The sequence below is a fragment of the Piliocolobus tephrosceles genome, chromosome 5 (genome assembly GCF_002776525.5).
Source record: "Piliocolobus tephrosceles isolate RC106 chromosome 5, ASM277652v3, whole genome shotgun sequence".
Lineage (NCBI taxonomy): Eukaryota > Metazoa > Chordata > Mammalia > Primates > Cercopithecidae > Piliocolobus > Piliocolobus tephrosceles.
The window spans coordinates 92,033,383-92,045,775 of NC_045438.1; the positions used below are offsets into that span (position 1 = coordinate 92,033,383).

A 12,393-nucleotide genomic window follows, 5' to 3' on the forward strand; every position below is an offset into this window, starting at 1 on the left:
AAAAAAGAGACTAGTAGAACGAGAAGAAAAATGCAACACTTAAAAATACAGGCTATCTCAGAGAAAACATTGTCTGAGTGGTTCTGAAAGCACCCAATAATACAGGCATGGTGACTATTTTATACTATTGCTTTTTGAAGCCCAGAATTTAAATCAATCCAGAAAAGAAATGAAAAAGTGTTACAATTAAGAGAGCAAACTAATCCTATCAAAAGATAGGAAATAAAGAGGACTTGTTTTAAGCAATGGCAGGCACAATTACAAATGTGGATGATACAAATGTAGGTTTAGAAATGTTAGTCACCTTAAGGCATTTTTAAAAACATAAATATTTAGATCTCCTTTAAAGAATAGTCATGAATTATATATTTTTCAGCTAATAATTTTGATAAAGAAAAATAGACTCTGTGCCATCTGAAATATAAACTGTCTTAAACAGCAAATGCCATTATCTGATCCTCTAAAGGGTTAAAACAAAAAAGTATGTCTCTTCAAATGAATCAAGAAGTAAAAATAAAGTCACTTCTTTAAGTTAACCTGAAAGAAAATGATCAAACATTCAAGATTTTCCAGTCAAATGCAAATTTTCAGGTATCTAGAAGACTCACATTAATATTGGTAGATTTGAAAAATTAAAACAATTATCAACTAGGTGATTTCTGCTTATGACCTTCATTTTCAACTGCTAATTTTTTGCAGTAAGTGCTGCTTTTAACTTGTCTTAATTTTCACAAGTGTTTAACTTCAAATTGAGGAGAAAATGCATTAGCAGTAGTAAATCTCTATTTTAATGTCTATTTTAAACTCGACTATATATTGGTGAGCTGTGAACTCATTCATGAAAATAGATAATGGCCCTCATAACAAAACACAAACTAATTTGATCTGTAAGTTTAATTACCCTAAATTACCAAACCAAAATGAGCTATCAACATCACCAACACTACTGCCTACCGAGGGCATGACAAAATGAGAAATTTAGTTCTGTCTCCAGGAGGCAGACCCATCCTGTTACTGATTGTGAATGCAATGTTGACAAAACATAGCTAACATTTCTGGGCAAATTTACTATGTGTCTTCAATTTGGCTTAAAATGTTTTGCAAAGTGGCCAAGAGAGTCAGCCAGGTTATGGATACAGTATCTGCTGTCTTTCATATACAAAATTTTAAAAAACCTTATTGTAGTTAGACAATTTTGAAGATAAGATAAAATGTACTTTGAAGATAAGATAAAATGTACTTTTGAAGAAGTATATTTTAAAATATACATACTGAAATACAATCATTTCATTCCAAATAAGAAAACAAAATATTTTAAATCCACTATAATTTTCTTTGAGGATACAACCATATTTTCAAGGATCACTGCACTGAATGCAAACTACAACTTTTAAGGTACCAAAAAAACAACTAAAAGGGACCAAGTCATAGAAATCACCGTAACTTTTTAAATAAAGTAATGCTTTCCTTCAGAGAATCTATTTTACTAATTAATAGTCCACTCAGTCTATGAAACTTCGTTGGTAAATATGTAAATATAAATGTCTTAGCTTACTGGGGTGACAACAGAGAAAGAGTAGAGGAGCTTGGTATGAATACACCTTTGAATTCAAGGGGGACTACTTATGACTACAGAAATACTAAGAACTGCATGAGAGAAACTGGGGCACTTATTACTCAGGGAGATGAAATATGATCTTTTTTCTGACTGGCTTAAATCCAGAAAGACTTCAAAAAGAATGATGGCAATTCATGATAAATTTAATACCAAAAAGAGGGATGGAAAATAAGCAATGAACTCAATGTTAGTATCAGTTACATGCTAGTAATGTCAGTCTCAGTACCATTAACTGATTAATACAGAAAAATTAAATAATCTCAATACCCCAATACAATGCTGACTTCACTTCTGTAAAAAAAGCAATGAATCAAAATATGCCATACCTGTAGAAGACAGACACTAAAACCAAATCTTATGCGGTGAGGTGGTATTGGTTTTAAAATCATCCCACATCACAATTCTGAGTAAGTAACCACCATCACTATGAATGATAAATCCCAAAACCTCAAATGCACATGATAAAGGAATTATGTCAAAATAAAATAATATGAAATCTTTGCAAAATAACTTTATAAGCAAAATGGGTTTTTTTATTTAAAACAACTAGGAAGATTTAAAAGAATAAGCTTGCCATGTGAGAGAAACATCTACACATAATAAAGCTGTTAATTATTAAAAAATTGATATATATGTACATAAAATTGAAGAAATAATTAGAAAATATAAATCAATAAAAGACTTACAGTGCAAGTTTCTTTCCCTATGCCTAGATGTATGTATATATAAAGTTTTCTTTTTTCTTTTCATAACATTGAGCAAGTACCTGTAGGTTTGCATACAGGTGAGTTTTCATTTACTATTTTATTCATACAAATATTACAATGTTATCAACTACTCTTTTAATGATTTTGATAAATCCATGACATTCATCAAGTGGATAAATCATAACTTATTAAAATATATTCCTGTTGTTGTCATTAATAATGTGTCCCATATTTTCCTATCAAACGAACAACACTGAGAATAATACATATTTTTGTATTTAATTTCTAAGTGAGGATTCCTAGAATTCTTGAGTCAAAGGAAATCTACACTTTGAAGAGTCTTAATATACATTCTCAACCTGATATCCTGGAAAAGTGAATCAACTTCTATTAATTCACTTTCTGCATCATCTCAGCAGAAAATATAATTCATTTTTAAGCAGTCCCACTCTTACATGTAACAAACAATATTTCATTTTTAAAATTAGCATTTTATCAATAATAAGTGGCAAATTTTTTCATGTTTGCTGGCTATAGTTATAAAACTAATCTGTTTCTGACCCTTTAAATAAAAGCCCTATTAATTTCCATACTGACATTTAAGAATGCTTAATAGAGTACACATGTTAGTTTTCTGTCATGTGTTACAACATGCTCTCATCTGTCATTGTTTTTAAAATCATGCTTGTTTTTGCCCTACAAAAATTTCCATTTTATGCAAATATATTTCTCTGTGACAGTATGATTGAGTCTGCTGCCTTTTAACTTTCTGATTAAAAATGTCTTACCCATCTCAATATAAGCTATTTTCTACCTTTTCCTTTTAGATTTAGTGGTTTTCTTTTCTTTTTCTAAGTTCATTTAGAGTTTATTAGGAAAATTGAAAAAAGAGGTCAGGTTTGATAGATGTTTAAAACCAGACTGCTAGATGGTTTGGAGGGGAAGGGAGAAAATAAGGACAGGGAGAGGGTTGGGGAGAAGAGGGAGAAGACAACGAGGCTGCCAGGGAGGACTGCAAACTGAGGGAATGGCATTCTATGCCAAGTGAATAGCATTAAGAGATCAAACCTAGCTCTAATTACTTCATTCCCTTTCTTTCCTTGAAAGTCAAGTTTCTTGAAATTGTAGTCTATATTCATTGCTTCAAGTCTTCACTATTTACTCACTCACCAGCCTAAATGCTGTCTGGCTTCCTGGCTACCCTTCTGTTTTCATCAGTCACCAGTGTCTTCCAGTTGCTACATGCAAGATAGGACTGTTAGTCTTCAGCTGACTTACATTCTGGAAGCATTTAATATTCTTGGCCACATATGCTATTGTCAAACTCTTCCGCACTTGTCTTCTGTAATGGCTCTCTCCTACTCCCTTCCTTTTCTGTAGCCACTCCCTCTCACTCTGCTTCATAACTTCCTTTCTTTCTCTTAAATGTTGGTGTGGCTTCTTCTTCAACCAGGTGGCTTCTGCTTCAGAAACTTTCCCTTCTTAAGATTATCTCTTCCTATGTGGCCCTATCTATAGCCATGAACTCCAGCCATCAGTGCATCAGTATAAGAGAATGAATCCTCACCCATTTCCTACACCTTAGATTCTCTCCTGAGCTCCAGAAACACATTTTCATCCCCATTGCTGATACAAATCCTAAATGCACTCATCATGTTACACACACACACAAGCATAAACCTGTTATCCAATGACATTCTCCATCTCAGTGAAACTGCACCTCTATTCAAAAATCATCCAACCTAAAAACCAAGCTACGCTTTACTCTGGACTTCTGTCTGCCTCTCCATCACCCACTTCAGTCCCTGCCCCACTCCTATCTGTCAGTCAGCAAGTCTTTCATCCAGATTCTCTCTCCTACTATCTGAAAAATTCACCTTTCTCTAACCAACTCCCATGTCCTTGGTGTAGAAGACGGTCAAATCTCACCTAGTTTAATCACATACAGTAATTAGTCACAAGGACAGGAATACATTCTGAGAAATGCATTAAACAATTTTGTGGTTGTACAAACATCACAGACTATACTTTCACAAACCTAGATGGTACATATATTTTTATTTATACACATATTTTTTCACATGGAAAACCAAATATCCCAGAACCAGCACTGAATATCAATTATTTCCCATACTTGATCTGCAATGTTCACATCAAGCACCATATTATCAGGTTTCTAATTATGCTCCACTATGATCTCATGGGACCAACATCTTTGGTCCATTGTTGACCAAAACGTTGTTTTGCAGTCTGTGACTAGCTTTTTAACAATTCTCCATCACTTCCTCTCTCACTCCTCCCCAGTGTATCCTCTACACAACTACCTAAGAGTTTTTCTAACTTTTAAATCTATATTAATATCCTGCTTAAAATTCTTCACTTATATTCCTTTGCCTTAAATAATGATAGTAATATTTTCAGCTCCTGCTACTTCCTATTTACCAAGAACTCCATAAGGTATATTTAAATATATTATATGAGAAAACTGGAAGTTACATCTATGTGAGCTGGCTTTACTCTGTCATATCTATTTCCTCCACACAAAAACAAATTCTTTAATATTTAAGATTATTTAGGACCTAATTCCTACCTACTTGTCAACCTTTAACTTACGCTACAGCCTCACATGCTAGTCTTCAACCACACAATACCACTTTAATTCTTTCAATAGCAAATCCTTTGCCTGATTCCTTATTCAGATAGTTCATTCTGCCCGAAATACCCACCTACCTTCACTTCCAAGTTCATACTTATCCTTCATGAGTTAACTTAGCTGCCACATCTGGGTTAAATGAGCAAGTATTTTATAATCTTACAGTTCTCTGAATATTTCATTCTAACATGTACTATAATTACCTGTTTATCATCTCCTTCTTCTAATAGACTCTAAGTGTCTCTAAAACAAGGACAACAATTCTTGGAAGAAACGCCCATATTAAGGCTATCCCCAGAATACTTAATAAAGGATGGTTATAAGAAATAATTTTCATTCAGGAAATAGCCAGTAGGCCAGTGTGATCAGCATACTGGAGTCAAAAAGGGATGTGAGAAATAACACTGGAAGACTGGTTTGGGTAGATCAGGATCTTGAATGTAGACATAAAGATTTTTTTGCTATACCCAATGAGGATCCACTGGATGTTTTCAAACAGACAATGGACAAAATTCGATGTGTGTTTTAAGAAAATAATGAATAGTAATTAGACAAGAGGTGAGCAGCTGGAGACAAAGATAAGGAGACAGTTTAGGATGGGTCCAGTGGCTCACGCCTGTAATCCCAGCACTTTGGCAGGAAGAGGCGGGAGGACCACTTGAGGTCAGGAGTCCGAGACCAGCCTGACCAACATGGTAAAACCCCGTCTCTATTAAAAATACAAAAAAATTAGCTGGGTGTGGTGGCAGGTGCCTATAATCACAGCTACTTGGGAGGCTGAGACAGGAGAATTACTTGAACCCAGGAGGCAGAGGTTGCAGTGAGCCGAGATCGCACTACTGCACTCCAGCCTGGGTGATAGAGCCACAGCAAGACTCTGTCTCAAACGAACAAACAAACAAAATATCCCCAAAAAAGGAGACAGTTTAAGAGGTCCAGAAAAAGTTGAAGAAAAATAGAGTTCATTTTTACATAAGCTGATTTCCATAAACTAGCAAATAACCGTGTGTATATGCCTATCTTTTCTCATTGTTTCACATTCAAATTTTTCCAGATAAATCATTTTATTACACATTTTTTTTATCTCTATCAAAATAAGCATAATGTTGGAATTTTGGGTCTAAAGCTCAACAGTAGGTCAAATCTTAAAAGTTTCAAATTTGAAGGTTTCACGAGTAACCATGCAAGTGGTTGAGACATCCCAGGAAAGAATAGGCAAAGGCACTTTGGGAGGTCAAGGTGGGTGGATCACAAGGTCACGAGTTCAAGACCAGCCTGGCCAAGATGGTGAAACCCCGTCTCCACTAAAAATACAAAAATTAACTTGACATGGTGGCAGGTGCCTGTAATCCCAGCTACTCAGGAGGCTGAGGCAGGGAATTGCTTGAATCCAGGAGGCGGAGGTTGCAGTGAGTCGAGATCGCGCCACTGCACTCCAGCCTGGGCGACCGACAGAGACTCCATCTCAAAAAAAAGAATGGGGAAAGGGTTGATGGTGGAAACTTGGCTACATTTACAAGCAAAGGAGAAGATGACATGGAAGGAGACCAGGTGTGGTTAGGGCAAGGCGAAGAACCAACAGAGTATAACATGGATTTAACTACAAACAGTGAAGAAGCAGCCCAATCCACAATATCTTCCCCGAGTGATTTAGACTTCGGTTCCTATCTGTGGTCACAGAAGTTGTTTACAGAATACCAAACAGGCTTCAGAAAGAAACTGCAGTTTTAAAATGCCATCCTATATCCAAACACTCCACATTAAACTGTTTTTCTGATGCTCTGGCTTCATCTTTTAGTATAGAAGTGTACTTCTGATTGTTTTATCTGTTGCTATTAGGAAAGGTTTTGTATCACTGATAAATTTTTTGTTAACTGAGATTATAAAATTGTAGTAAACTACTCATCAAATTACTAATCTGATAGTTTTCTTTGATGACAATTTATCAGCATGGCAATTTTAATTAAACATGTTTTCCACAATGGTAAAAATTCAAGACCATATAGGACCTTTCTCCCTCTTTTCAGATTGATATCTTCAAACAGAGTGCTTGGAAATTTAGTAGTAATAAGTTTGTAAGAAAAAATCCTTCTCCATAAACTATTCTAACATGAAACACTGAGAAAAGCAAAAATTCCTTTAACTTGAAAGTTATTGAAACTTTTCTTTTACATAATGATTTGAGTAGCCCTATAAAAATCCTTTGAAAGTATTAGAATCTAATAATCTTAAAAAATACACGTGTGGTATTCACAATTTCTGAGTTCTGATGCTAAGAAAAGAGACCGCACAGAAAGGATGTAACAATGGTATGGAAACTTACCATCCTCTCCAATTGGACTCTTTATTGCAGACTTATTGCTTCCATGTGATTTAAAAAAAAAAAAAAAAAAACACTCGAATCTTTAAGCCAACCACATCCCTAAAATTTTTGGCACTCTTTTTAAGCACTGAATCCAAAGCAGGAGAAAAAACAATAACTTTTTTAAAAAATTATCATACAACTCTTATCAGACTCAGGATTTGTTTTTTCATTATGGAAGTGTGTTGGAAATTAATAATAAAGGCTGATTTGCAATTCTTAAAAAAATTTACTCTATTTAAACCAGCCAAAATGTCATAAATTATTTGGTCTTAATATTTAAATAAATAATAGCTATACTGAACGTTACATTCTAGAATATATAATTTGGGGGATATTAAAATGGATGAGGTTAATACTTTTGTACACTAAAGGCTTCCTTAAAAAAAATCTGTGGTTACATAAAGCTGAAGAATACAAGCAGCAAATAAAATTAATTCATATAATTTTCTGAAACAATAAAATCTTTGCTTAAAATACACAATAAAAAGAACAATGAATTAGTTAAACTCTATAGTCATTGCACTTTTCCACAAATTAGGGTGCACAATTCATGACTCCCTAAAAGAAGCATTTTAAATTACAGTATGTGTCAAGTAAAAGAAAATAATGAAAAGGTTCCCATACCCTAAAGTGAGAACAGATGGGAATGTAAGATTAGATAAGAAGAGAGAGTGAAGCTTTAGATGACTGACCAAGAAATCTTCCCCAGAGCGGGGCCAAATATACCAGACCTCAGTTTGTTCTGCTTTCCAGTTAATTTCCAAATTAAATCCAATAGAAATATAAAGCGCTTGGTAGATTAGATGCACTGTTTTTATTTTTATAATCATTTATTTCTATCTCTATATATAAGTTTTATGAAGAAACTTTAAATAAATAAGTTTAAAAAATATGTCTAATCAATATAAAGTAGTCTTCTGATCACTTCTGTGAGTTTACCATTATTTCAAATTAAGACTGTTAACAATAAATTTCTGTAAAATGGTAAAATAAATAGGCTTACAAAAAAAGTAGCAGTCATGAAACAAATCTAAGATGTGGGCACTGAATTCCTTGCACAATGAAAGAGTCATCTGCCATAAACTAGAGTTTTGTAAATAAATTATGACTCTATCTTATATTTATTATTTTCATATTTGATCTGTACACTAAAATAAGCTTTAAACAGTAATGCCAATACTACTTCTTATAAAGAAGGTTCCTTTATTTGATATTTAATTTTATATAGCATAATACAATTTTCCTATCTAAAAATACCAATTATAAACTTAAAAGAATACTCTCCACAGTGCTGTATTCTCTTCAATATTTTTTATTTTAATCTAGGTAGTAACTTAAACTTTGAATAAAACAGCATAGTTCATATTTTCCGGTGTTTTCAGATTTTAATGTATTTGAAAACAAGAATGTTACTATTAATATCCATTCTCTTAAAATACTTCAAAAGCAATTTTGTAGGATTAACCATGAGCTTTTAAAAAGCTACAGATATCCTCTATCAAAAATCACCTGTGGAGCAAACTTTTTTTCATTTGCTTTGACATAAAACTTGCATTTGTTGAAACAACAATAACTTCATATTTTAATCAAAAGTACTCAGATTTATACATCATTCTCATCCACGATTTAAAACATCTTTTCCAAGACAACAATGAAAAAGTCGTCCGTGTATATTTTCTCTCCCGTCCCAGAAAGTTGGCTTTCAATATCTTAACCCTGTTTTATCTTTTTTAACCTTACAAAATATATCCCAAAAAAGAAATAGAGAAATATGAATCATGCTAAGTGGTTAAAGCAATTGTACCTCAAACTTAGGTGATTTCAGTTTAAACAACCCAAGGCACTGGTAATTTGATACAGGTTTCACTTATAATATGGAACAAGGCTCTCCATAGAGAGGAAGCTCAATACAGCATATTGCATAGTTGAACATCTGCATGAAAGATTTACTGAAAAGTATATTTTATTACGCAGATCACTCAAAGTTATATGGAAAAATTATCAATGAAAAAGAAAAAAAAATTTCAAGTGTCCAGTTTTTTTTCCAATCTTCTTTATCATTAGATAAAAGCCGTAAGAGGCAAACATTTAGAGATATCATGCTCATTACACTTTACTAAAATTCATCTTCTATACTTTCTATTTGTGCAAATAAAATCTGAATTAAGCAAAAACACTGTGTACATTTCAAATTTCTCATATTAATAAATCCAAACTCAAATTACCCAAAATATTAAATATAATTCCTCCATCAAATGTTACACTATTGTCTTAAGTCATTCTGCAGTTTGCTGGTGAATAATTTTACCATGAACAACAGATCATTTTATAAGGGGTCGAAAACTTCTATTATCATCCTCATGGAAGGCAGGGGATTTTGAATAAAGAGTGCATGTGCACACACTTAACATTTATTCAATACTCCTGTCTAATCCCAGATATTCCACTGTCTTTATAAAATGGGTAAGTCACAAACACTAGGGATGACACTCATCTGTAAAAAGAATACAGTTGGTTTAGATCAATATTTCTCAGTCTATAGACTATGGACACCTGAGGATCTATGAATACATTCCTGGGAGTCTGAGAGAGTTACAAGATGTTTTGTTTTGGTGTTTTCATATTATTATATAAATATGATTATATTCTGATAATCTCACTGACAATTTTTGCAACTGATTATTATCACATAATTTCAGGATCTTATTTTGATATTATGTTTATGATATTTTATGTTAGTTATAGTGACTATGTTTAACTCTTAATACACTATTTCTCAAACTGGGATTCACTAATGTATTCTTGGGGCCTGAGAGACATTTTTCCATTAACATGAGACCACATATTATTTAAGACCAAGAGACCCCAGATTAGATTATCTTTCTAATTCCATTTCAGTCTAAAAAATGCTGTATTAAATTGTAGTCTACCAATAACTTACAGAGATCAAATTTTAAAAGCACACTTAGAGAAAGTAAACTTCACAAGAGGAGTTATAGTATCTAATTCCAACTATGTTCTACTTGTTTTCCTTTTAATTTTATGCAAATGAAACTTTTGAGATATCAATAAGCAGTGAACAAAATACAACAAGGCTGTCAAAGTTTCAATTAGCAACAGCCACTATCCTTTCAAATGGTTTAGTAGACTACATATTAACTGCAAGTCAGAAAATCCAGTGTCTTTTTCTAGTTTTGCCTCTGGCTTAAAATGACTGCACTAAATACACAATAAATACTAGATACTCATGTTATATAATAATAATCAGTATGTTTTACATTTTAATTGATATAGTAACTAGGAAAACAACAAATCTACAAAACTCAAATATTTGCTTTTCTTATTATCAGTGACTATATATAAATTGTAAAAATAATTTTGTTTTTGACTATAATTATGGATTACTTTGATCTAGTTTTTAAAACATTTATGTTTAAATTGGGTTCATCTAATTTACAAATACTTGTAATTTTGCAATTAGCACCTAAGATATTTTATTGGCAAAAAATCATTGTTTACTGATTAAACATCTAAAACTAAAAACTTACCAATATCCACACATCATAATTCTATAACAAAGTAGTAAGCCATATACTCTTAAAGGAATTTGCTATTTGTGTATCTTAATAATTAAAACACCTTCACACCAGTAAAGAGAAGTAAAGTGTTTCCAAACTGCGAAGATATTCTGAATTTAAAATACATGCACCTTCCATTTCAAATATGGCCACTTAATTTTCAATTTAAAAATTAGGAAGAATGAAACTACCTTAAATTATCTTATACATGTCTATGATATAAATTTGAATACAGGTTTTAGGTAAAACTTGCCAGAAAGAGGTTTATAAAATTTCTTCCTGATATGCGGCACCTTAATCAGCATTTTTTTTTTAAAAGGTAAGTTTTTAAACAATTACTACAGCATTTCCAATACCAGAGCATAATTTGAATAACTAAAATAAATAATTTTTTAAATTACTTATTAACTTTAAATTATTGACTTTTGAGAGATTCATTTTTAGAACGTGAAGGCTGTGAAAAATCTAAGATCAATTTCACAATCAACCAATCCCATAACAACCTCAAGTCATATAAACAGGGAATGGGAACAGATACAAATTAAAAAGATTTTTCTTTTTCTGTTAACCTAGCAAATACAAGCAAAGTTAATTTAGAAGACTCATTCCAAACTTTCTTCCCATAAAAAAATTTTTCAGCTTTTACTATTTTAAGATATCTGTTCTAGAAGATTAATTAGACCATTAACTAACAAACAGAAAATGTGGTCGGAATAAAAAACGAAAAAAAAAATTTACTTATCACAGTATATGAAAGCAGGCACCATATTTCCATAAAATGTATGCTTTCATATACTGTGATAAGTAATTTATTTTCTTCTGGAATTGGCATATGCAATTTCACAAGCATTGAAATCAGTTCCAAGAATTACCCTACCTGAACTGTGGAGCTGATTTCCGATGCAAAGCCGCCTGTCAAGGGAGCCTCGTGACTGATTAGCAGTCGCCCAGTTTTGATCACAGACTGAAAGAGAAAAGGAAAACTTGATGTTAAAAACAATATCTATTTTATGTATATGATGGTAGTTTTAATTCAGTAATAAAAGTAAATTATATACACTCAATAAAGAGTGTAAAAATCAGTAATTAAATTTTATGCCAATAAGTTACAATTCGCTTTTGACAGGTCATCTGATTTTTGTACTGTAAAAATTTTTTCACTATGGTTTATAATCCCAGTAGAAAAGAAAAATGAGATTTGTAATTCTATATATGCAATTAAAAATGCATACCCATTATTGTAAGATACGTTTGTGTTATAAACTGAATTGCTGTATTTCATATTTCAATGTCAATATTTTTCTTCATGTTAAAGAGTGAAAGTTTTTTTTATTCATTTTGGGGCATGTTTGCTATAAATAACAATAACCTTAAGAAATACTGTTTTATGGAAAAGTACAACACAAAAATAGTATGTGAAAGCTATAGCAAAGGAAAAAATTGGCAGTAAGAAATATCTGCAAAAGTAAATC

General features: G+C 32.2%; 1 protein-coding gene across 3 annotated transcripts in view; it reads right to left on the bottom strand.

The window, feature by feature from the left end:
• The window catches only part of BCKDHB (branched chain keto acid dehydrogenase E1 subunit beta), a 256,098-nt gene that overhangs the window by 67,919 nt on the left and 175,786 nt on the right, over positions 1-12,393 (bottom strand). For all 3 annotated transcript variants that reach the window (XM_026454545.1, XM_026454544.1, XM_026454543.1), the window contains exon 9: positions 11,799-11,885. In XM_026454545.1, the coding sequence (XP_026310330.1) occupies positions 11,799-11,885 (87 nt within the window). The remainder of the gene's footprint in view (positions 1-11,798; positions 11,886-12,393) is intronic.